The following is a 25,983-nucleotide window of genomic DNA, read 5'->3' as shown; positions in this document are numbered from 1 at the left end:
AACATGTTGAGGTCAGCGCCAACTTAACACCAGGATTTAAACTTGGGGAGACCCGCTGCGGACGCACTTTCGGACGCAGGGCTGAGATGCGCAAAGCCTCAGAGGGGCACCTGGGACCCTGGACTACATCTCCCAGAAACCCCTGGGGCAAAGCCTCAGGTGAGTGGTTGAGATCTAGCAGCCCATAGAGCCGCGACGAGCTCCTACAGACCAATCACGGGCTTGAAGGGCGGGTCCTCCCACGCTGAGGCTGGATTGCGCGCAGAAACTAACAGTATTCTGAGTTTCCCCAAACCCTGAGGGGACTCAGAGTCTCGGCCGGCGCCTCGGCCGCCACGTCGTCCTCCTCTTCGGGTCTATCCCGCGCCCTCCCGGCGACCCGGCCTCCGGTCGCGCGGGTCTAGCCGCCAGGCCCTTGCCGAGGACAGGCCAGGTGGCCGAGAAGAAAGCACGTGCTTGAGCAGTGGTCTGGGCCAGGGGTCCGCCTGTCGTCGCCGCGCCGCGCCAGGGTCCTGAGGGGAGGCCCCTCCCTCAGTGTCCCCCGGACTCCGGCCTTCTGTGAACCACTGGCCCCGCGCTGGCTGGCGTGGCTCTGGGCCGTCACGTGTGGAGGGAGGGTGCGTCTTCCCCGCCGCGTCCCCGGCCCGAGGAGGAGAGGACTCCGCAGCATGTCCCCCGCGCTCCACGACCTGACGCCATCCGGTAACGCTACGACCCGCTCTCCGCGCTTCGGTGGTTTATTGCCTCCTAATCCCTGGGGTGATTCAGTCACCACCCGGAGACACCTGGTTAGGTTTCCCCGTGGGCGGGCGGCGCCTTTGAACTTGCGGAGGAGCCCTGAGGTACCACGTTTTCTTGCTGCGTTCCTTCCCTCCACCCACTTCCCCCTTCCTCCCCAGGCAAACAAACCATCAAATCCGTAGAGCACACCCCCTACCCGCAATGCCCCCGAAACACATTCTGAACGTCAAGGTAACTACACTTTGCAGTTTGACGTAGCGTATTCCTGCAGGGCCCTATGGAAGTTTTGCATGATTGAACATTCTCATTCAGCATATGTTTACTGAGCACCTAAGCCAAAGAAGGTTCAGGCGCTGAGAGGTAAGGAAGCCCAGAGAACTATTTAAAACTGCGTTGAAGTTTTATTTTCCACTTCGGGGTTAGAGCAGTACTTTTGCAAACTCCAGTGTGCATAGAATCACTATGTTAAAATAGATTAGCAGGTACACAGTAGGTCGGGATGTGGAGTAATAATCCTGAGTGATTTTGATGTTGGTGGCTCCGGCATCAACAATGAGGGGAAAAAAACGAACAAACTAGTTTAGCACAAGAACAGAATATATTTTCAGCTTTAAAATGAGCTCTGGGCCTTTAATGCCGTCCCTGATTATAATTTGTGGACAGATACACCCATAAAAACATGTGAGGTATGAAGTAGAAAATGAAGAAACAAGAGAATCAGTAATAAGGACGGAACAGTAGCAGTTCTATGACAGATGATGCTGTTCAGCTCAGGGAGGAGCGTGAAGACTGAATTCATAACTCAGAAATTTTTCAGAGGTGAGCTAGTGACCCTTTAGATTGTAAGGTCGTGATAAATGGGACCGTTAGAATTGTTCATGAAACAAGTGGAACTATGACTGAGAAACATTTGATCACTGTTGCTATAAAGTAAGACCTGTATCTCTCACAGGGGTGTCATTTATTTATTTGAACAATATCTCTTACCGATGACTTCTGGCACTCCCCTCCCCGTTTAATTAAAAAAGGAGGTATGTGATTTCCCTCATCCAGCAGCAAAATGCCTCTAAAGATTTAGAATAGTTTGAATACTGAGTGATCTTTGTACAGCAGATGAAAGGAAAATTGTTGAGTATTTGAATCTAGCTCAGCTCCCTGACCCCAAGGCTCACTTCTGCAGCTTCTCTCTGTGTGGGCAGCCTGTATGTTGGGGTGAGAATCAGGTTTTAACTTCCTAAAAACCCTTACTTAGTTACTTATTGGTGTCCAGTCTTAGTGAAGCTCTTTAATGAAGAACTGGGAATTCTTGAATCTCGAGGTCAGGCCTTAAGCCTAAATGTCCATGACCTCAGACCATGGTTGTACCCGCTTAGGAAAGAGGCTGGTGGGCTAGCAAATACTTCTTGTGAGAAAAGTTTAACTACAGCTTCTAAACATTTCTTAGTTTCATCCTTGCTATCTATGTTATCTGGAACTCAGTTGTTAAGTGATTAATGAAAGAATGACTGAATGAGCCAGGGAATTGATATCAGCCAGTTACCTGATTCTAATTCTTCCCTGTCTTATTAAAATCAAAGCGGAAATAGTATATTTCAGAAATGGAACATTGCACAAGCAGAGAGATGTCTACAAAGTGTAGCAAGTTGGTGCAACCTAGAAGTTAGAGATTCAAAAATGAAGTATCTTGCAAGGGACTTACAGGGCAGCAGTAAGATAGTCTTTAATATAGTAAAGTCAGGAAACTGCTGAGAATGTGTTGGGATCATTTGTTTACAATGCAGAAAATGAAAACTTCTTTTCCTTGCTCTGTGTGTTCCCCAGTTAGTGCAGTGGATATGGGAGTCCTAAATAAATCAGCTACATGGGATCATTCTGTCCCCAGAGGAAATGTGTTCCTGACACTAATTTATTACCTTAAATCCTGTGTATTAGGGGTTTATTTGTTTATGCCTTCATCTTGTCATTCTTCAGGATGGTTCTTAAAGGTGATAGTATCTGACTTACCCACCTCAACATCTAATTGGTGTTTTAACCAGTTAACCCATGTTTGTTTATTCTTTGGAACACTTATTATGAATCACAGTATTATTACTGGGAAATAAAACGTTAGTGGTAGAAAAATAAATCACCCAAATAAACAAAATACATTGGCTAGGTCCTCTCAAACTGGGAAAAATACTGTGATCTGTTAGGCTCGCTAGACAAGGACTCTCTCTTCTGGACTGCATATCTATATAATACATATATATGTTAAACTTAAAGGTATTTCTGAGACACTGTTGTAACTGGTCAGTTAGATGAAGGACCTGCAAAACTTCTACTGTGAAAGATGTTAGGGATGTTCTGCTCTGTTTAGAACCTGATGTTCTGCTCTGTTTAGAACCTGACTAGTCAGGAGTAAAATGTACAGAATGTACAGAATGTTCTAGGGCTTCCCTGGTGGCGCACTGGTTGAGAGTCCGCCTGCCGATGCAGGGGACACGGGTTCGTGTCCCGGTCTGGGAAGATCCCACATGCTGCGGAGCGGCTGGGCCCGTGAGCCATGGCCGCTTCGCCTGCGCGTCCGGAGCCTGTGCTCCGCAACAGGAGAGGCCACAACGGTGAGAGGCCCGCGTACCGCAAAAAAAAAAAAGTACAGAATGTTCTAGACCTAATGAACTGAATACAGATAAATACCAGAGGTTTGATTTGTTGTTTTTGTTGTTTATGGGAGAGCAGCATTTCAACAAATGCTCACCCTGCCAAGGGAAAGGAGAATTGTTAAGGTGACTTACTCTTATGAGAAGGTTCTGGAGGAGCAATGGTGATTAGAAGCCAGTGAAAGATAATCCCATACTGGAAAGTCTTGCGGAACACATAAAGATTAGAACAGTGAACACTTATGCTAACAAATATGGGAGGAGGATCTTTTAGTTTCTCTTATGGTAAATCTTACGTTATCCCCCAAAGGATAAATAAACATGTGGAAAATGTAGATGCATTGGATTTTTAAGGACCTCAGTTGCAGAGGAGTTTTGTGTTCAATCCTTACAATTTCCACTCATATTTTTTTTATTATGTGTTCCCTTTTGCCTCTATTTTCTGTTCACAATTCTCTTGCTCCTGTTTCACATATTTCTACGTATTTGTACATTTCCTTGTAGACTCTAGTCTGTGTATGTATTTTTAATTCATATAAATATAAACCTGGTAGTTAGTCATTTCTAACTTTCTCCCTCAATATTCTGTCCGTACAGTAGAGCAACACAGAGGTAGATCCGGCTACCACCCAGTAGTATTCTGCATGAGCATCCTGCACATTTGACTTTGCCATTTCCCAAGGTTGTCTGCAACTTGCCACTTCTATAAACATCCTCTGATTTGTTCTCTGTGGATCGATGGAGACTTTGGGAAATACCAGGAGTAAGATTGTTGGGTTTTCCTCATGCTTAATTTTACTGACTCCTGCTAGGCTGCTGTCCACAATGGCTGTATCTGTCTATGTTCCAAAAAGCAAGAGTTCACATTTTCTTTGGCATTATCCAGTCTTCTAATTATTGCCCATCCATTGTGTATATATTGGTTTTGTCTTGTTTTAATTCCTGTCTCTTTGATAGTTAATGAGTTGGAGCATCTCTTCATATACTTGTTGATTATTCAATTTTTCCTTCTCTTGGTTTGCTTATTCACATCTTTTGCCCATTTTTCTATTTGATTTCTTATTGATTTGTAGGAGCTCCTGGTACATTACAGATGTTAGTCCCTTTCACTTACACCTTTTTTTTTTTTTTAATTTTTTTTTCTTTGGCTGTGCTGTGCTGCTTGTGGAATCTTAGTTCCCTGAGGCGGAATCTTAGTTCCCTGAGGCGGAATCTTAGTTCCTGCTTAGTTCCCTGAGCAGGAATCGAACCTGGGCCCCCAGCAGTGGAAGCGCGGAGTCCTAACCACTGGACTGCCAGGGAATTCCCAGTCCCTTTCAGTTATAGACATTGCAGAATCTTCCTCCAATTCATAATCTGTTTATTACTTTTGTCTGTGGTGACTTTCATTTAACAGGAATTCTTAGTTTTTATGTAATCAAATTCACCTTTTTTTTTTTAACATTATAGGTTGAGCTTTTTGAGTCTTTGGAAGTCTTTCCCTATGCTAAGTAATAAAGATATTCTATATTTTACTTTCCTTATTTTATGATATTGTTTTGTAGTATATCATAGTATTTGGTAGGCCAAATAATCTCTTCCTACTTTTTAAAAGTTAACTTAGCTCTTTCTGGACTTTTAGTCTTCCACATAAGTTACAGAGTAAGTTTATCAAGTTTCTCATAAAAATTCACATGTTTTGTCTAGAGTTTACAAAAAACCTTTGATCTCTTACATATGTGATGACTCTTAACAAGATATCACAATTTGTATGTGTGGGGATGGGGTTGTTTTATGGTAAATAGTGAACTATCTTTTTTTTTTCTGGCTTTGCCATGCGGCATGCGGGATCTTAGTTCCCTGATCAGGGATCGAATCTGTGCCCCCTGCAGTGGAAGCCCAGAGTCCTAACCACTGGACGGCCAAGGAAGTCCCTATAGTGAACTGTCTTACAGATTGAAAACAATCTATATTTCTGATTTGAGAAGTGAATACAGTGGAGGCCTCATGAAAAAGTGCTTAGACTTCTTATGAAAATGGGAGAAGTGAGGTGCACTCCATTGTCAGATTTGCAGTGAGTAGAGAAAAGCCAAACCAACACTGATGAGCTAGACCAGGGTGGGAGGAGGTGGGGCATTTCTTATGTCGTTAACGTTAATTTCTCCTTTCTTCTTCCTGTCTCCTTAAGCATCTGTGCACGTGGTCAGTGGAGGAGATAGAAGGACAAAGACATGTAAATAATATGATACTGATTGACTATTTTGCTGATGCCAAAGGCATATTTCATTGTGGAAAAGACTGGGGTTTTTTTCCTAGAAGGTTTGAATACTTTTTAAATTTCAGATGCATCACTTCCTCCCCCCCCCCCCCCCCCCCCCCCGCCACCATGTCCACACCCTGTGCGCCCACAGTTGGGTGATTCAGTCACACCTACTTAAGCTCACATGCTCTTATTTCAGGGTGGATTGCAGCTGCATTCTTTTAAGAAAAAAGGAACTCAGTTGAGCATATAGGTTAAAGTTTTTAATCTTCTCTCTTCTTATTCCCCATCTGAAAGGATCTCCATTTAAAAGTTTTCACCGAGTATTGTCTTCCCTCTGCCACATTCATGTTCATTTCCAAACCTGTAAACATGCCATCCCTGCTTCCTGCCCCAAGATGAACAGAGCTGATAGCTTCAGGCTTATGTGATGCTTTTTCATGGTCTGCTGGACACTGTAGTATATAGAAAGCAACCTTTAGAGTTTCAAGCCCAGCTCCACTTTTTATCAGCTATGCAATAATAATGACATAGTAAGAGTCATTAACATTTACGGGCTGTTTATGTGAAGGATATATGTCTCATTTCATGACTTGTGTGATTTGAGAGTCCCAGCTGTTAACATCTGAAATTTGCTTTCAAACACATTGTTTCATTCTCTTATCACACTTTCTGTGATAAAGGCGGGGCATATCTTGTCCAAAACCCCATAGCTACTTATGAGAGTGAGGACTAAAACCCCCATTTCTTGGCTTTTTTTGTCGTCACCATTAACTTAATCATGTCAAATTCTGGGTGCTTATTAGCTGATAGGACAACCACATCATGCATGGGGTGTCCAAATTAATGCCACACCTGAATCGCCTTTTTTGACTTTAGCTGGAAATGACTGGACCACTGCCGGATTGCCTACTGATCTTTCTATTATACATGTCTCAATAAGCCCTGCTTTTCTTCACATTCCCAGGAAGTGATTTTTTTCCTTTGGTACTTGAAGTACTACTAGTCAGATCATTGGATCTTAACTTTGTTCCTTTTTCAGGAAGAATTTTCTTTCACCTGTCAGTTCGATAAACAGAATTAACCAGTGAGTTGGTTTTGGAAAGGAATAGTAAACCCTGAAATAAGCATAATGTCCTTTGGGAAAGAAACCAGATATTGGCAAATTTGCCTTGCCGGTTGCTAGAGCAACCTTTCTGAAGCCTATTAGCAGTAACTCAGTCAAAATAGCTCTGTAGCCATCATTTAGCTCCTGTTTCTGTATTGAGTACCTAAGACTCTGGACAGTAAGACAGCGCTGGCTTGTAAATGCCAGCTTACAAATCTTCATACATTACTGGTTTGGGTTTTAGATGACCTTCTCTTCTTTCTCATCTTTCCTCACTTTTTTGCTGTCTCAATTAAGGAAAGAGTTACTGAACACTTAGGTGCCAGGTACTGTCCTTGGTATTGCTAGGGACAGCGATCAGTTGGTGTAGTCACAGTCTTCTCCAAGAGGCTCAAATAGCTTAGAGCCAGCTGCATTTTATTCCAGCTTTGTTCCTCTTTTAGGGAGCACAGAAGGCCATGTTGACAGCAGAGGTGGGTGTCATTGTGATTTGTGGTGAATAACTTGTAACTTTGGTGGGCAGTAAGGGTTTTTTTTTTTTTTTTTTTTTTTTTTGCGGTACGCGGGCCTCTCACTGTTGTGACCTCTCCGGTTGTGGAGCACAGGCTCCGGACGCGCAGGCTCAGTGGCCATGGCTCACGGGCCCAGCCGCTCTGCGGCATGTGGGATCTTCCCGGACTGGGGCACGAACCCGTGTCCCCTGCATCGGCAGGCAGACTCTCAACCACTGCACCACCAGGGAAGCCTGGCAGTAAGGGATTGGTGAAGGTTTTTGAGCAAGGGAAGCAGCTGGTTTAAACTTGTACTTTAGGAAGATGAATCTGGTCGTGGTGCATAGGATGGGTTGGAATGTAGGGTGACCAGGTACAGTCACCCCGGTGGTCGTAATCTCTTACCTTTGTAGGACACTTGATTTTTTACAAAGCATCTTCATATCTGATCCCATTTAACCCGTAAGACAACTCCATGAGGTAGGATGAGCAGGTATTGTTATTCTCAGTTTTCATGGATGCAAACTGAAGCTCAGAGAGGATCTGTGATGGCTGGGATGTGTAGTAAGGGCTTGAAGAAAGGGTGGCACTGGGGATGGAAGGTGGGCCCAATGTGAATGCTTTTTTGGTTTTTGGGGGTTCTTTTGGCCATGCCACTTGGCATGTGGAATCTTAGTTCCCCGACCAGGGATCAAACCCATGCCCCCTTTCTGTAGTGGAAGTGTGGATTCTTAACCACTGGACCACCAGGGAAGTCCATGAATGGCATTTTGGATGCCAGATCTATAGGGCTTGAGATCTGAGTAGATGCTGGTTATCAGGGCGAGTGAGGAGTCAGTTGACACTGAGGTTGTCAGGTCAGGCTTCTGGGAAGGGTGGTGCCATTCACAGAAACAGGGAGATCAGACAGGAAATTTGGCAGGTTTGGATTTGGATACTAGATTGAGGGGCAGGTGGGTATTCTAGGGGGCCATCACAGGTGGACACCTTGAAATCTGGGTCTAAGATTGGAGCCAGTGTTTGAGAATTCGAAGGTCGTGGGTGCCTTTGGAGAGTAATTGCGGTAGAGAGGCAGAGGAGGAAGCCACAGTGAGAAGACAGGTTGAGCTAGAGCTGCCCGGGGTTGGCGGGGGTGGGGGGGTGGGGGGCGGAGTTGGAAGGGAGGAGCAGTGGGAGGTGTGGGTGGAGCTGGTCAAGTGCTCTTCTTTAGGTGCAGAGGGAGCCGAGCCGCAAGAGGATTTTGAGGTGGAGGGGGGTGAATTTGAGGAGCTCCCCAAAGAAGACTCTTTTGTACAGGATTAGGTGAAATCACCTGTGAGTGAAACGGATGAGAAGGATTTGGTGCCAAAAGCAAGCAGAGGTTTGGGACAGCTGGTGTGGGAAGTGTTGAGAGCGCCGAGAAAAGGTGAACCAAACAAGAGGCTCCATGTTAGGAATTTTCAGTGACTCCAAACAGCATGGTTTTGTGGCTTTCCAGTAGTTCTTGGAGACCATAAAGTAGGATTGGAAGGAGTAGGCCTTGGGGCTTTTGAGGACCGGGAATTAGGAGAAGTCAAGGGCACAGGGAGAGTTGAGAAGCTCCAGGGTGTTAAGCAGTCATCGGTCCAGAGGTGGAGCAGGGGTGAGGAAAACCCTGTGTGTAGGCTACGTGAGTTCTGGCAGTGGGTGGGAGAGACCGTCAAAGTTAACAGTCTAAATGGCAGTTTGGAATTATTGATGGCTTTCAGTTATCAAGCTAAATCTCCTTATTGAGGGGACACATGCACAGAACCAACAGAGAGCCCTAAAGATGTTCTCCAGCAGGTGGCCTGGCCTTGTTAACACTGGGCTCTTTGCTGCCTGTTTTGCTCATCTTCGAAACAGGAACAACTGGAGCCTACTTTAACCTTGGTGTGGTGCTTTACCAGTGATTCTGTGCTGTGTACAGTGTCCTATTTCATTAAGCATTGTTATTTAAACATTCTGGGGCAGCATTTTTCAAATGCCTCAAGGTTACAAGCACATGTTTTATGAGCCCCATTTACTCCCTGTTGTGAATTAGTATAATTTAGTCTACACTCCCTCTCCACACACGTTTTCCCCGTTTCATTTTGTAAAGTCCGATTTTCACTTTCTTTAAAGTAGGAATGAAGAAGACCCTGCAGGATGAGATTGACGCCATCCTGCGGGAGAGGATTATGGTGCTTGATGGAGGGATGGGGACCATGATCCAGCGGCACAAGCTGAGTGAAGATGACTTCCGAGGACAAGAATTTAAAGATCACGCCAGGCCCCTGAAAGGCAACAATGACATTTTAAGTATAACTCAGCCCGATGTCATTTACCAAATCCATAAGGTAAAGCATCCCCAGGTTCTTATATTTTCCTCCTGTCATTCCGAAAGGCCTTTGGTGTCCTGAGGGCAGACCACTGGGCCAAGTGCTCTGGGGGAGAGAGAAGAAAGGGGTGATTTGTTCAGACAGAGGTGGCTTATTCAGAAAGCAGGTTTTGGGCACCATGTAAAAGTCGTATTGAGCATTCAAGATAAGGAAATGAGGACGGCAGGTTTTCTGCCTTTGAGGCATTTCAACGACAGTGAAAAACCATAAAATCCTGGACAAATTAGGGTTTTTACCTACACTAACTTATTTAAGTCACCACAACAGCCCTGATGAAGTAAAACTGAAAGGTAGTTATTACTCTCATTTTGTAGATTTGGAAACTGAGCACCTCAGAGTTTAAATAACTTGCCTGACGTTACAGAGGTTTACTGACTTGAAAACCCGTGTTCTTTCATGCCATTTTCCTGTCTTTAATAAAAATGACTAGCCTTGGTCAGGGAACTAAGATCCTGCAAGCTGTGTGGCATGACCAAAAAATAAATAAATTAATAAAAATGGCTAGCCAACATAAAGAAATCAGAAGCAAGTAACTGAGTATTGCTAGACTTTTAAAATTTAAAAATAAGTGTAGGACTAAATTGTTTCATAGGTTATCATGGGAATTTCATAGGATTATGACTAGAAGAGATAATAAGGTGATTTAATCTGTTTTTCTGGTCTGCATTCAATTTGAAGGACAAACATATTTACCAGGGAAGTGAGAAAGTCTTATCTTTTGGAGAAGGGCATTGTTATAGGTGTTTCAGACTTTTTTTAAAAAAATTGAGGCATAATTGACAAAGAACATAACATTGGTTTCAGGTGTACAATGTCATGATTTGAAATTTGTATATATTGTGAAACGGTCACCATAGTAAGTCTAGCTAACATCTGTTACCCTACACAGTTGCAATTTTTTTTCCTTGTGATGAGGATTTTTAAGATCTACTTTCTTAGCAACTTTCAAATATATAATACAGTAGTATTAAACATAGTCACCATGTTGTACATTACATCCCCATGACTTATTTATTTTATAACTGGAAGTTTGTACCTTTTGACCCCTTCATCCATTTCCCCTCCCCTCCACCCTCCACCTCTGGCAACCACCTTCCTTCTTTTTTATAGCTCAGTTATATTCCATTGCATATACATATAACATTTTCTTTATTCAGCCATCAGTGGACACTTAGATTGTCTCCATATGTTGGCAACTGTAAATAATGCTGCAGTGAACGTGGGGGTGCATCTATCTTTTTGAGTTAGTGTTTTTGTTTTCTTTGGATATTACCCAGAAATAGAATTGCTGGATCATATAGTAGTTCTATTTTTAATTTTTTGAGGAACGTGCATTCTGTTTCCCATAGTGGCTGCACAAATTTACATTCCTGCCAACAGTGCGAGAGGATTCCCTTTTCTCCACCTCCCCACCAACACTTGTTATTTCTTATCTTTTTGATAATAGGCATTCTGATAGGTGAGAGGTGATATCGTGTGGTTTTAATTTGCATTTTCCCTGATGATTAGTGATGTTGAGCATCTTTTCATGTACCTGTTGGCCATCTGTATGTCTTCTTTGGAAAAATGTCTATTCAGATCTGCCCATTTTGTTTTTTTGGCCGTGCTGCGAGGCATGTAGGATCTTAGTTCCCTGAGCAGGGATCGAACCTGCACCCCCTGCAGTGGAAGTGTGGTGTCTTAACCACTGGATTGCCAGGGAAGTCCTGTCTTCTGCCCATTTTTGAATTGGATTGTTTGGATTGTTTTTTGCTACTGTGTTGTATGAGTTCTTTGTCCATTTTGGATATCCTTATCAGACACATGATTTGCAAATATTTTCTCCCATTCAGTAGGTTGCCTTTTCATTTTGTTGATGGTTTCCTTGGCTATGCAGATGCTTTTTAGTTTGATATAGTCCCACTTATTTATTTTTTGCTTTTGTTGCCTTTCAGACTCTTCTTAGAGAAAAAAAAACTCAAATGAATCAGTGATTAAATGATTCATTGAGGGTGGAAAGGACCCTTCTCTTGGGTGGTCAAGACTTTGTTCTAGATAAGATGCAGAACGGTTTTCATTTGAAGAAGAACTAGGAATGCCTTTCCTTTGGTCATGATGGAAATTGTAGTTGCTGGAAGATTTTAAATTGGTCCTTGAAGAGTTTTGGTTCTACGAGTTTTTCTGCGAGGCCTGAGACTATGTAGTCAAATTGCATTATAAAATTCCAGTATATTGTGGACTGGGAATGCCATCATGGGTATGAATTGCTTGGCGTGGTTACAAACATCAGTTCTTATTATGCAGTTGGTAAAATCACCACCCTCCCCCAACCCCCGACACCCAGGCCAGCCCATGATGTGTGGCTTTGTCCTCATTCAAGTGGATTATCACTAGAGCATGAGCTTCCTGAGGGCAGGAATTTGGGCCTGCTTTTCACTACTGAATCCCTACTTCCTAAAACAGTATCTTGCACGTAGTAAGTCAGTAAATTTTTTTTAAAATAAATTTTATTTATTTATTTATTTTTGGCTGCTTTGGGTCTTTGTTGCTGCACGGAGGCTTTCACTAGTTGCAGCAAGCAGGGGCTACTCTTCGTTGCGATGCACGGGCTTCTCATTGCGGTGGCTTCTCTGGCTGTGGAGCACGGGCTCTAGGAGCGCAGGCTTCAGTAGTTGTGGCTCGGGCTCAGTAGTTGTGGCTCGCAGGCTCTAGAGCGCAGGCTCCGTAGCTGTGGCACACGGGCTTAGTTGCTCCGCGGCATGTGGGATCTTCCGGACCAGGGCTCAAACCTTTGTCCCCTGCATTGGCAGGTGGATTCTTAACCACTGCGCCACCAGGGAAGTCCCAGTAAATGTTTTTTGAGGGAACGAATCTTTGTCCTGTGAGTTAGATAGGCATGTAGATAGAACAGCAAGTTTCCCAAGATAGGGACATGAAGCAAAAATGACTGTAAATACCATAAGGTGTAACCTAGCTGTCGCATTCGTGGGGGAATATTGACTAGCTGGAATTCTCTGGATGTAGAGACCGTGTCGTGTTCATGGATGAGGAAGGGAAAAAGACTGGGTTATTTTCACACTTAGTTATTTCTAGTGGAGTTACTGACCATAGAGCTGATCCCCTGATACTTAATTTTAATGGAATGGCCAGGTCCTATTTGAAGTGCAAGTGTCTGACACTAAGCTTTTTTGATTGTAATGTAAGTGCCTGACATTAAGCTTTTGGTTGCAGAGGCATCGTTTCAGAGGCATCCATGTCAATTAACACCCTGCCAGTTGTGTGACACATCTGCTAGCTAAACAGCCAGACCAGGAACCAGGCTTCTCTCAGCCATGAAATACCCTTTTTAGAAAGGGAATTTTCATAACCTCGATGAATTACCCTGCTTTTTCCTTCCTGAGCCCTAATTTCTGCTCTTAGGTTTTAAGTTCTCCAATAAAGAGTGAACCCACAAAACCCTAGGCACCCCTGCATTGACCCCAATAAAGGCAGAACCCCCGGTTTTCTCGGTCATTCCTGCCCAACCCCCGCCTTCTCCCAGCTACCTCACTGTATGGCCCGGGCATGCCTGTGAGTAATAAACCTTGATTTTTTCCAAAAGTTCCCTGATGGTTGTTGCTGAGGTGAGTCTTGCAATCATAATAAGAACCAGTAGCACCAGTGTAGCTGTGGCATTGGCTCGGTCCTGGCTCAGCACAGGCGGTAAGGGCCTATGTGAGTGCATCAGGCATTCCTAGCCCATCACTGTTGATAGGCTGAGACCAACAGGAACCAATATTTAAAACACCTGTTGGTAGCCTGTGGCCTTGCTGTCATTAATGACCTCCTTTAATCTTGACAGCTTTCTATTGATTCATGGGAAAACTGAGGAGAAATTAAGTAGCTTGCCCTTATCACACGTGTTTTAAATTGGTGAGAATAGGCTTAGAATCTCAGGGGTGTCATATCCGGGGCTCATGAGTGGGATATTGTTCTGGGAAAAAAGGTGGAGAGAAAGGGTGAAGAGCTAGAAGAAACACCTTTTAAACTTTATATTATTTAAAATTTTAAATCTACACAAAATTGGAGAAAATAATAACTAGGAATTTAGAAATATTTTTTCCCTAATTATAAAGACAGTATGTGTTCATCGTTACAAAAATAAAATGTCTAGCTAGATGCTATAGAAAGCATAAAGGAGAAAATTAAAACCACCTGTGATATCGATACCAAGACATAATTGCCATTCACATATTTTAATTTATATTTCAGTCTAGTTTTCTGTGTTTGGATTTTTAAAATTAAATTGGGATTATTATTGCTTCATACTATTTTATAATTTGCATTTTTTACTTAATACCATGAGCCTTAAATATCCTGAGACATGGTTTTAATAACTTTATAATAATCTGTTCTACATATATACCATCATTTACTTAACTAACCTCATTCTTAGGCATTAAGGTTGTTTTCAGTTTTTCTTGCTCTTTGTTGAAAAACTGAATTTTAATTTGTTCTTATAAAACAGAACCTATAGATAAGAATAAATTCCCTTTTTACCACTACTCCAAATTTCTATTTTTTCCCCAGAGATAACCACTTATACTAGTTGATGTATGTCTTTCCAGATCATTTGTTATGCATTTATGTATATGTATATATTATGTATGTACATGTATACATACAGATATCTAGAAAACTCAGTACAATTTGTGTGTATGTATGTTTTAAACTTAATGGTGTCATGGTTTACATATCAGTCAATTTTGTTTTTCTACTCAATACTTTTGGAGATTTTCCGTGTTAGTGTATGTACATATATGTGCACACTGTTTTTTAGCTGCCACATAGCATGTAATAAAATGGACATATTATAGTTTATTTAGTCATTTCCCTAGTGATAGATAGTTGGGATGTTTGTGACTTATTATAAATGTGTGAATCTTGGTTTTCATTTCCCAGCTCTTCTGCAAACAGTGTCCATCTGCTTAGGTGGGGTTGGGCTTACTCACTATTGGAAAATCAAGAGATTCCAGAATTTTCATCGGATTGAGGTTGAGATGGTGTCCAAAGAGTGAAACAAGGCAGAAATGTTTCAAACAGGAAGAACCGGAGGGCACCGAGGTCCTCAGGGTTTCGTAAGGGTGCAGATGTGGCTCAGAGGGACCAGGAGCTGTGCACTGAAACAACGGTGGTCAGAATCAAGACTGCAGAGATAGTGCCCTTCTCAGCGGGGTTCTCACTGTGCTGAAGCAGAGAGCTGGCAAAGGAACAGAAGGAATGTTCCTTGGCCATCGTGTGCCAGAAGCTTGGTGTGTGATCTGTACCATCATCTGGCCACCCGGTGAAGTAGGGGTAGGGTTATACTATTTTCAAATGAGGAATCTGAAACTCAGAGTTTAAGGAACTTGACTCACTTCACACTGCAAGTGAACTTTGTCTGAATTCAAGTTCTGTGTTTATTTGTTCGTATCACAGGCCTTTCTATGAAATCCTTAGGTCTTTTTGCATCCCCAGCCTCTATCTAGTACAGTGCCTTGCACTTAGTAAGTGGTCAAAAGATGTTTGGTGGCCTTGGTGAGGAAAAGACTAGTTTATTGTTGGGGGACAGGGATTCTAAAACTCATAGCATTGACATTACTTTCTCTCGTGGCAGGATTACTTGCTGGCTGGGGCAGATATCATTGAAACAAATACTTTTAGCAGCACTGCTATTGCCCAAGCTGACTATGGCCTCGAACACTTGGTAAGGATTTCATTTTTCCTTGTATCTAAGATATTCATGAGCGTTTGCTGCATTGGTAATTGCTAGTGAGAAAACCAGCCAAAGCTGCAGAGTCAAGCTAATGCCTAGTTATCTATTATTTGTGGTCAGATGGGGAAAATGGTTAGAATCGCTTCTGCTTATACACACAACAGCCCATTCATTTTCCAGCTGGTTTCTTTATGGGCAAGTAATAATCAAATAAAAACGATACTCATTATGCAGTGACTTGAATAAAAGCATAATGATTGGCCATGTGCACAGTTCTGTGAAGCCTTTTTAATTTGGGGGCCAGATTTGGTTTCCTTTCTTAAAAAAATTGTGGAAAAATACATGTAACATAAAATTTACTATTTTAACCAATTTTAAGTGTACAGTTCAGTGTCATTAAGTACATTCACATTGTTGTGCTACCGTTACCACCATCTGTCCGTGGAACTCTTTTCACCTTGTAGAACTTAAACTCTGTACCCATTAAACAATAATTCCCAATTTTCCCTTCCACCTCAGCCCTTAGAAACCACCATTCTACTTTCTGTCTCTATGAATTTAACTCCCCTAGCTACCTTATCTGAGTGGATCATACAGTTTTTGTCCTTTTGTGACTTATCTTGTTTCACTTAGTTTAATGTCCCTAAGGTTCACTGATGACGTAGCATGTATCGGAATATCGTACTCTTTCGAGGTTGAATAATATTCCACCGTATGGATATGCCACATTTTGTTTATTCATTCATCCGCTGAGGGACATGGGCTGATTCCACCTTTTGGCTCCTGTGAGCAATGTTACTATGAGCATGGTGTACAGATAATCTGTTCTTCATCCCTGCTTTCATTTCCTTTGAGTATCTATACATAACCAGAAGTAGAGTTGCTGAATTATACACTAATTCAATGTTTAATTTTTTGCAAAACCACCATACTGTTTTCCACAGTGGCTGCATCATTTTGTATACCCACCAATAGTGTACAAGGTTCCAGTTTTTACACATCTTTGCCAGCATTTGTTTTGTTTTTGTTTTTTCCTGATAGTAAGCATCCTAGTGGGTGTGGGGTAAAGGATTTCATTTCTTTTAGTCAACAGGATGCTTCCATATTCAAGTTTTGTAAATGGTTAATGATGAAAATATATGGTAGATGTTGAGGTCCCCATTTCTGGGTGGGATTTTTCCAGAACTTGCCTCTGTGTTCATGCACGTAGTTCTGAGTTCTCTGACACTGTTTTCCCTTATGGTGATGGGGCTTTGTGAAATCACTTGCCTTGTGGGTTATCAAGGGAATTATTTGAGGGCAGGAGTTGGCAAACATTTTCCGTTAAGGACCAGACAGTAAATATTTTAAGCTTTGTTGGCTAGTACTGTCTCTTTTGCAACTACTCAACGCTAGCATTATAGTGCAAAAGCAGCAACAGACAATACGTAAATGAATGGGCTTGAGTGTTTTTCGGTAAAACTTGCTGGCACTACTTTGTATGTTTCTGCATGCTTGCTTTATTTCCTAGTGAGACGGTTCGTGGCCCTTCTCCAAATTCTCAAGAGTTTCATAATCTACAAAAACTTGAGACCCACTGATTCTCACCATTGTACGGTGTAGGAAGCCAGGACCTGGAGGAGTTCCTAAGGGAACCACCCGGGCAGGTAGTGACAGAGCTGGTTTTAGAACCCAGGTCTTCTGTCTCTGAAGCCCCTGCTTTTTCCATTACTATGCTTTTTTCTAACTCAGAATATTTCACTACATCAGCTTATTCTGACATGCCAGACGTCCAGAGATTGCCCTTTTTGCCAGCTGGCTCATGGTTCTGTGGAAGACCGTAAAAGCAGTTCCCAAAGACTCTTGCCTTTCCTGTCGCCCTCAAGGCTGGGGCCGCTGGTAGGCCTTTTTGACTAAGATTTCATTCAGACCTCAAACTAATTCACTGCACCTTTCCTTACTGAATAAAACTGTGCTTTAGAAGGTCATGAATTCCTTATTTTATGGAGGGAAAGAAGGACAAACTAACATTTGCAGTTGATGTGTTAGGCCTACAGGATGAACAAGTGCTCTGCGGGAGTGGCCAGAAAAGCAGCTGAGGAGATAACTCTCCAGACAGGTAAGGAACAGTTTTCTCCTTTTTTTTTTTTTTTTTTTACAAAGATGTTTCCTTTGACATCCTCAGCTATAATATACTGTCCTTACTGCCCCTTTTCCTTTCGCGACAGTTGGCCTACAGCAGCACTGCAGACACCATCACGTACTTGTTTGTAGGTTACTTCTCTGCAGTTTCATAGTCAAGCATTCAGTGTCCCTCTGAATTGACTCTGTTTCCTTGGGCCTTGGGCTCAGGGTTTACGCTGTGTTTACTCTGCTGGGTGTTTTATCCTAACTTTGTAGGTAGAACTGTGACTTCCTTGTACATTTATAGCTAAAATGATTTGTCTTCCTTTGGAAGTACGTCTTTTGGTTATTGAGGCACAGCTGTTTTGGTTACATTGGTGATCATTAAGATATTTGATCTTCTCGCTTGAAAGTTTCCCTCACCCCTGTGATTTTGCCTTATTTAGGTAAAGAGAGATTGTCTTTTGAGCGTCTTCTACTTCATACCACTAGTGTCTTTGAAGGCGCTGTGTAGCACACAAAGAGGGTGGCATGAGAATCAGTCTTACTGGGATTTGAAAAGTGCCTCCCTGAAGTAACTAGCCTCCTGGCTGGCTGCCATAAGAACACTTGGGCACCAGCTGCAGGGGAGGCTTTGAGGATGGGAAAGGAATGGAAGAAATACCTGCCCCTTAAGATTTGGAAACGTGAAATTATTGCCAACAGGGAAGATGTAAAGCAAAATTGTTGGGAAGTTAGACACAGCATACTGATGAAGACTGAAGCAATTTATAGGAGCTCCGTTTCTGAGAGATAATGTTGAAATCAGAAGGGCATAGACTGTTGCCCCAACAAAGTCACAGGTCAGAGGCCATCAAACCAGCTAAAGCAGGGAAAGACAAGGACGTTTTTCTTACACCCACGTATTGTTCAGCTTTGGGGAAGATAAAGAATATCGGGGCTTGTAAGCTGTTCAAAGCCTGGGCTATCAGCTAGTGGGTAGTTTGCTCCAGTTAGATGGTAAAGCATAACCACCTGGTTAAAACCACCAAAGGTGATGAGCACTACGGCCCTGCCCTGTGTTCCCATATGTAAGAAACACAATATCTCCGGCTCCTTTAGAAGCACCTAGACTCTAGCCTAGAGGAAAGCTTATTAAAACATTCATGAAAGAGTTTTAATGTGAGATTTGATCTGCTTCATACTTGAATTTCAGGCTTCATAATTGTTAATCGTGATTTAATATTTTCCCCCAGCAAAGGCCCTGTAGTACAGCAGTGGAGAGCATTTCAAGATCAATGCTACTGTGAAGAACTTTTGCAAAACCTATGTTCACGACCTTCAGGGTTTCTTAAGATTAGGGAGAGAGAGCATTTGTTCAAGCATAGCTATGGTGATAGGAAAGGATTGCTAACTGAAATTCTTTGAAGCCACATGTGTGAGAATTCAGAGTTTTTTGGGTTGGCTTGGCGGTAACATGTGCACATACTTTATATTTCATAATTTCCTCAGTGGGATCCAGGACAGCCTCATAATCAAACATCTGTTTGCAGTAAAATCTATGAATCGTCCACTAAGTGAGGTAAAGACTATAAATAGCCTCTTGTAGTTTAGGAGAGGTCAAGTTTTGTTGTCAAATGAATTAAGGAAAAAAGTGGGGCTTTTGCGCTTTTTGGATTTCAGAGTTACGGACAAAGGATTGTATACCTGTGTTCTAGGGGAAATCTGATAGCGTATTAACTTATGAGCTGTTTAGAGATTTCACACTTGTTTTTCTTTTCCTAAAGGAATTAAGAGGTATGTGGCAGGAGCTCTGGGTCCAACTAACAAGACACTCTCTGTGTCCCCATCTGTGGAAAGACCAGATTACAGGAACATCAGTGAGTATGAGATATAATCATTGACCTTGGGCAAGTACCTCTGTGTTTCAGTAATCTATAAATCTGTAAAATGGGGCCAATACCAGCATCTACTTAAGGATTATTGTGACTTAAGGGCTTACAGCAGTCCCTGGAATGTAGTAGACATTAAGATAAAAAGTGAGCTAGTATTAGTCATAGTATTAGTATTACTCATTTTGAGCCTGCTTTCAAAGGTGCATGTTGTTGTGTTTGGGCTTCTTTATGAGCTGCGGAAATGAAACCAATCAAAATAAAACTTTAAACTGAGAAGTTGAGCAAATATAGATACCAGGCCTTGGTCAGTTATAGAATAACCCACTAGACTCCCACTTTATTTATCAGAAAACAGTCTAAGCTATATATGCATGCTAGCATTGTAAACGTTGTAAACCACCATCTATAAGCATACTTGCATTGAGAGTGTATGAAAAGTCTAGAAATCTAGGTCAATTTCTTAAGCATCAGACTACAAAAAAACAAAAAGTATTAAATGATTAGAGCAGAATAGTAATGATGCTATGCGTGGTAATGAGTTCTGTGTAGAAGACAAGTTCAGGCAAGTGTGGATTGTAGGTTTTGGTGACAGATACCACACTTTCCACCGGGGGTTGCTCATTCTGGGCTGACGTGTGGCAGTGAGGAGCTAACGTTTCCTGTCTCTTGTGCTGAATAGGTTGAAGTAGGCTTCTCTATTGAATATATGAGCATCTTTTCTTTCTTGGGTGAGAGATCAAATGGGGAGAGGGGTGACCTCTCAGATGGAAGTAGACATTTCTAACAAAAATTTTATCTAGGAGTGATTAGACACTTTTGTGTTTGAGAGTGAAATTGCCCCCCAGGCAGGTTTCTTCTCTGACAGAGTTGGTGTCAGAGGGCAGGAGCAAAATCTACAGGACCGCAGACTTTTACCTTAGAGGGTGTGAGAGAATGTGATGCAACCGGTGTTGTATCCAGATCAGTGTGACACGTTTCTCCTGTTGTTCCTCACACTCATCCCTGAATTGATTAACACCATCCCTGGAAAGATCTATATTAAAGATCTTAAAAGTAAGAGCCAGGGCTCAAGAGATCAAACACCTTTCCACCCAGCCACTCATTCTCGGCTCACACATGGGAAGTGAGCCCGTGTGCTAAGTGCTTAGGAGCATCTGTGTTCAATTTGCTGGTTTAACTTGCATCACTGCCATGTTTCTTACAAAAGGTGGTGTTGCCCTTAAATTATTCATTATAAACCAGCAGTGGTCAGTTCACCTGGCACCAGGCCTGAACTCAGCGTGTCCTGGGCTTTCAGAGGATGTCCATGACTAATGTCCTGGGTGTGGTTTGTTTTTTGCAGCATTTGATGAACTCGTTGAAGCATACAAAGAGCAGGCCAAAGGGCTTCTGGATGGTGGGGTTGATATCTTACTCATTGAAACTATTTTTGATACTGCCAATGCCAAGGTGAGTTAAAGGAGAAAAAAGGGGCTGGGCTGGGCTGGGGGCTGGGGTGCATCCCCTAATGTAGTGAGGAGGTTGTAATAGCCATTATTAAAGTTAAAGCAAATTCCTTGATTCCATTTTCTTCTTTTTTTTTTACATCTTTATTGGAGTATAATTGCTTTACAATGGTGTGTTAGTTTCTGCTTTATAACAAAGTGAATCAGTTATACCTATACATATGTTCCCATATCTCTTCCCTCTTGCGTCTCTCTCCCTCCCACCCATCCTCCCTATCCCACCCCTCTAGGTGGTCACAAAGCACCGAGCTGATCTCCCTTTGCTATGCGGCTGCTTCCCACTAGCTATCTATTTTACGTTTGGTAGTGTATATATGTCCATGTCACTCTCTCACTTTGTCACAGCTTACCCTTCCCCCTCCCCATGTCCTCAAGTCCATTCTCTAGTAGGTCTGTGTCTTTATTCCTGTATTACGCCTAGGTTCTTCATGACATTTTTTTTTCTTAAATTCCATATATATGTGTTAGCATATGGTATTTGCCTTTCTCTTTCTGACTTCACTCTGTATGACAGACTCTAGGTCCATCCATCTCATTACAAATAGCTCAATTTCATTTCGTTTTATGGCTGAGTAATATTCCATTATATATATGTGCCACATCTTCTTTATCCATTCATCCAATGATGGACACTTAGGTTGTTTCCATCTCCTGGCTATTGTAAATAGAGCTGCAATGAACATTTTATACATGACTCTTTTTTTTTTATTTTTGCCGTACACGGACCTCTCACTGTTGTGGCCTCTCCCGTTGCGGAGCACAGGCTCCGGACGCGCAGGCTCAGCGGCCATGGCTCACAGGCCCAGCCGCTCTGCGGCATGTGGGATCTTCCCGGACCGGGGCATGAACCCGTATTCCCTGCATCAGCAGGCGGACTCTCAACCACTGCGCCACCAGGGAAGCCCACATGACTCTTTTTGAGTTATGTTTTTCTCAGGGTATATGCCCAGTAGTGGGATTGCTGGGTCATATGGTAGTTCTATTTGTAGTTTTTTAAGGAACCTCCATACTGTTCTCCACAGTGGCTATACCAATTCACATTCCCACCAGCAGTGCAAGAGTGTTCCCTTTTCTTCACACCCTCTCCAACATTTATTGTTTGTAGATTTTTTGATGATGGCCATTCTGACAGGTGTGAGATGATATCATTGTAGTTTTGATTTGCATTTCTCTAATGATTAATGATGTTGAGCATTCTTTCATGTGTTTGTTGGCAGTCTGTATATCTTCTTTGGAGAAATGTCTGTTTAGGTCTTCTGCCCATTTTTGGATTGGGTTGTTTGTTGTTTTGTTATTGAGCTGCATGAGCTGCTTGTAAATTTTGGAGATTAATCCTTTGTCAGTTGCTTCATTTGCAAATATTTCCTCCCATTCTGAGGGTTGTCTTTTGGTCTTGTTTATGGTTTCCTTTGCTGTGCAAAAGCTTTGAAGTTTCATTAGGTCCCATTTGTTTATTTTTGTTTTTATTTCCATTTCTCTAGGAGGTGGGTCAAAAAGGATCTTGCTGTGATTTATGTCATAGAGTGTTCTGCCTATGTTTTCCTCTAAGAGTTTGATAGTTTCTGGCCTTACATTTAGGTCTTTAATCCATTTGGAGCTTATTTTTGTGTATGGTGTTAGGGAGTGTTCTAATCTCATACTTTTACATGTACCTGTCCAGTTTTCCCAGCACCACTTATTGAAGAGGCTGTCCTTTCTCCACTGTACATTCCTGCCTCCTTTATCAAAGATAAGGTGACCATATGTGCGTGGGTTTATCTCTGGGCTTTCTATCCTGTTCCATTGATCTATATTTCTGTTTTTGTGCCGGTACCATACTGTCTTGATTACTGTAGCTTTGTAGTATAGTCTGAATTCAGGGAGCCTGATTCCTCCAGCTCCGTTTTTCATTCTCAAGATTGCTTTGGTTATTCGGGGTCTTTTGTGTTTCCATACAAATTGTGAAATTTTTTGTTCCAGTTCTGTGAAAAATGCCAGTGGTAGTTTGATAGGTATTGCATTGAATCTGTAGATTGCTTTGGGTACTAGAGTCATTTTCACAATGTTGATTCTTCGTATCCAACAACATGGTATAACTCTCCATCTATTTGTATCATCCTTAATTTCTTTCATCAGTGTCTTATAATTTTCTGCTTACAGGTCTCTTGTCTCCTTAGGTAGATTTATTCCTAGATATTTTATTCTTTTTGTTGCAATGGGAAATGGGAGTGTTTTCTTGATTTCACTTTCAGATTTTTCATCATTAGTGTATAGGAATGCCAGATATTTCTGTGCATTAATTTTGTATCCTGCTACTTTACCAAATTCATTGATTAGCTCTAGTAGTTTTCTGGTAGCATCTTTAGGATTCTCCATGTATAGTATCATGTCATCTGCAAACAGTGACAGCTTTACTTCTTTTCCGATTTGGATTCCTTTTATTTCCTTTTCTTCTTTCATTGCTGTGACTAAAACTTCCAAAACTATGTTGAATGAGAGTGGTGAGAATGGGCAACCTTGTCTTGTTCCTAATCTCAGTGGAAATAGTTTCACTTTTTCACCATTGAGGATGATGTTGGCTGTGGGTTTGTCATATATGGCCTTTATTATGTTGAGGAAAGTTCCCTCTATGCCTATTTTCTGGAGGTTTTTTAATCATAAATGGGTGTTGAATTTTGTTGAAAGCTTTCTCTGCATCTATTGAGATGACCATATGGTTTTTCTCCTTCAATTTGTTAATATGGTGTATCACATTGATTGATTTGCGTATATTGAAGAATCCTTGCATTCCTGGAATAAACCCCACTTGATCACGGTATATGATCCTTTTAATGTGCTGTTGGATTCTGTTTGCTAATACTTTGTTGAGGATTTTTGCATCTGTGTTCATCAGTGATATTGGCCTGTAGTTTTCTTTCTTTGTGACATCCTTGTCTGGTTTTGGTATCAGGGTGATGGTGGCCTCATAGAATGAGTTTGGGAGTGTTCCTCCATCTGCTGTATTTTGGAAGAGTTTGAGAAGGATAGGTGTTAGCTCTTCTCTAAGTGTTTGATAGAATTCGCCTGTGAAGCCATCTGGTCCTGGGCTTTTGTTTGCTGGAAGATTTTTAATCACAGTTTCAATTTCAGTGCTTGTGATTGGTCTGTTCATATTTTCTGTTTCTTCCTGATTCAGTCTTGGCAGGTTGTGCTTTTCTAAGAATTTGTCCATTTCTTCTAGGTTGTCCATTTTATTGGCATAGAGTTGCTTGTAGTAATGTCTCATGATCTTTTGTATTTCTGCAGTGTCAGTTGTTACTTCTCCTTTTTCATTTCTAAGTCTATTGATTTGAGTCTTCTCCCTTTTTTCTTTTTTCTTTTTTTTTTTTTTTTTTGCGGTACGCGGGCCTCTTACTGCTGTGGCCTCTCCCGTTGTGGAGCACAGGCTCTGGATGCACAGGCTCAGCGGCCATGGCTCATGGGCCCAGCCACTCCGCGGCATGTGGGATCATCCCGGACCGGGGCACGAACCCGTGTCCCCTGCATTAGCAGGTGGACTCTCAACCACTGCGCCACCAGGGAAGCCCCCAGTCTGTGTCTTTTGGTGGGAGCATTTAATCCATTTACATTTAAGGTAATTATCGATATGTATGTTCCTATTCCCATTTTCTTAATTGTTTTGGGTTTGTTATTATAGGTCTTTTCCTTCTCTTGTCTTACTTGCCTAGAGAAGATCCTTTAACATTTGTTGTAAAGCTGGTTTGGTGGTGCTGAACCCTCTCAGCTTTTGCTTGTCTGTAAAGATTTTAATTTCTCCATCAAATCTGAATGAGATCCTTGCTGGGTAGAGTAATCTTGGTTGTAGGTTTTTCTCCTTCATCACTTTAAATATGTCCTGCCAGTCCCTTCTGGCTTGCAGAGTTTCTGCTGAAAGATCAGCTGTTAACCTTATGGGGATTCCCTTGTGTGTTATTTGTTGTTTTTCCCTTGCTGCTTTTTATATGTTTTCTTTGTAATTAATTTTTGACAGTTTGATTAATATGTGTCTTGGCGTGTTTCTCCTTGGATTTATCCTGTATGGGACTTTCTGTGCTTCCTGGACTTGATTAACTATTTCCTTTCCCGTATTAAGGAAGTTTTCAACTATAATCTCTTCAAATATTTTCTCAGTCCCTTTCTTTTTCTCTTCTTCTTCTGGAACCCGTATAATTTGAATGTTGGTGCGTTTAATGTTGTCCCAGAGGTCTCTGAGACTGTCCTCAGTTCTTTTCATTCTTTTTTCTTTATTCTGCTCTGCAGTAGTTATTTCCACTATTTTATCTTCCAGGTCACTTATCCGTTCTTCTGCCTCAGTTATTCTGCTATTGATCCCTTTTAGAGTATTTTTAATTTCATTGATTGTGTTGTTCATCGTTGCTTGTTTCATCTTTAGTTCTTCTAGGTCCTTGTTAAATGTTTCTTGTATTTGGCTATTCTATTTCCAAGATTTTGGATAATCTTTACTATCATTATTCTGAATTATTTTTCAGGTAGACTGCCTATTTCCTCTTCATTTGTTAGGTCTGGTGGGTTTTTATCTTGCTCCTTCACCTGCTGTGTGTTTTTCTGTCTTCTCATTTTGCTTATCTTACTGTGTTTGGGGTCTCCTTTTTGCAGGCTGCAGGTTCGTAGTTCCCGTTGTTTTTGGTGTCTGTCCCCAGTGGCTAAAGTTGGTTCAGTGGGTTGTGTAGGCTTCCTGTTGGAGGGGACTAGTGCCTGTGTTCTGGTGGATGAGGCTGGATCTTGTCTTTCTGGTGGGTAGGTCTATGTCTGGTGGTGTGTTTTGGGGTGTCTGTGGCCTTATTATGATTTTAGGCAGTCTCTCTGCTAATGGGTGGGGTTGTGTTTCTGTCTTGCTAGTTGTTTGGCATAGGGTGTCCAGCACTGTAGCTTGCTGGTCGTGGAGTGAAGCTGAGTGTTGGTGTTGAGATGGAGACCTCTGGGAGATTTTTGCTGTTTGATATTAACGTGGAGCTGGGAGGTCTCTTCTGGACCAGTGTCCTGAAGTTGGTTTTCCCACCTCATAGGCACAGCACTGACTCCTGGCTGCAGCACCAAGAACCTTTCATCCACACGGCTCAGAATAAAAGGGAGAAAAAGTAGAAAGAAAGAAAGAAAGAAAGAGGGTAAAAGAAAATAAAATAAAGTAAGGCAAAATAAAATAAAGTTATTAAAAAATAATTATTAAGAAAAAA

The 25,983-nt window shown here is 42.0% G+C and overlaps 1 protein-coding gene across 3 annotated transcripts in view; it reads left to right on the top strand.

Moving 5' to 3' along the window:
* The first annotated feature begins 296 nt into the window (after nt 1-296).
* Nucleotides 297-25,983, top strand: part of MTR (5-methyltetrahydrofolate-homocysteine methyltransferase) — a 95,111-nt gene continuing 69,424 nt past the window's right edge. For 2 of the 3 annotated variants that reach the window (XM_082854598.1, XM_082854596.1), the window contains exons 1-6: nt 297-702; nt 9,340-9,554; nt 15,211-15,300; nt 17,338-17,407; nt 19,179-19,271; nt 20,629-20,735. In XM_082854598.1, the coding sequence (XP_082710724.1) occupies nt 669-702; nt 9,340-9,554; nt 15,211-15,300; nt 17,338-17,407; nt 19,179-19,271; nt 20,629-20,735 (609 nt within the window). In that variant the 5' untranslated portion in view covers nt 297-668. The remainder of the gene's footprint in view (nt 703-9,339; nt 9,555-15,210; nt 15,301-17,337; nt 17,408-19,178; nt 19,272-20,628; nt 20,736-25,983) is intronic. The other variant, XM_082854597.1, reaches the window with a different exon arrangement.

This window comes from Leucopleurus acutus, assembly GCF_964270905.1.
Source record: "Leucopleurus acutus genome assembly, chromosome: 14".
Taxonomy (NCBI): Eukaryota; Metazoa; Chordata; class Mammalia; order Artiodactyla; family Delphinidae; genus Leucopleurus; species Leucopleurus acutus.
Note: the sequence above shows the minus strand (reverse complement) of the source record. Positions and strands in the feature narration are given on the sequence as shown.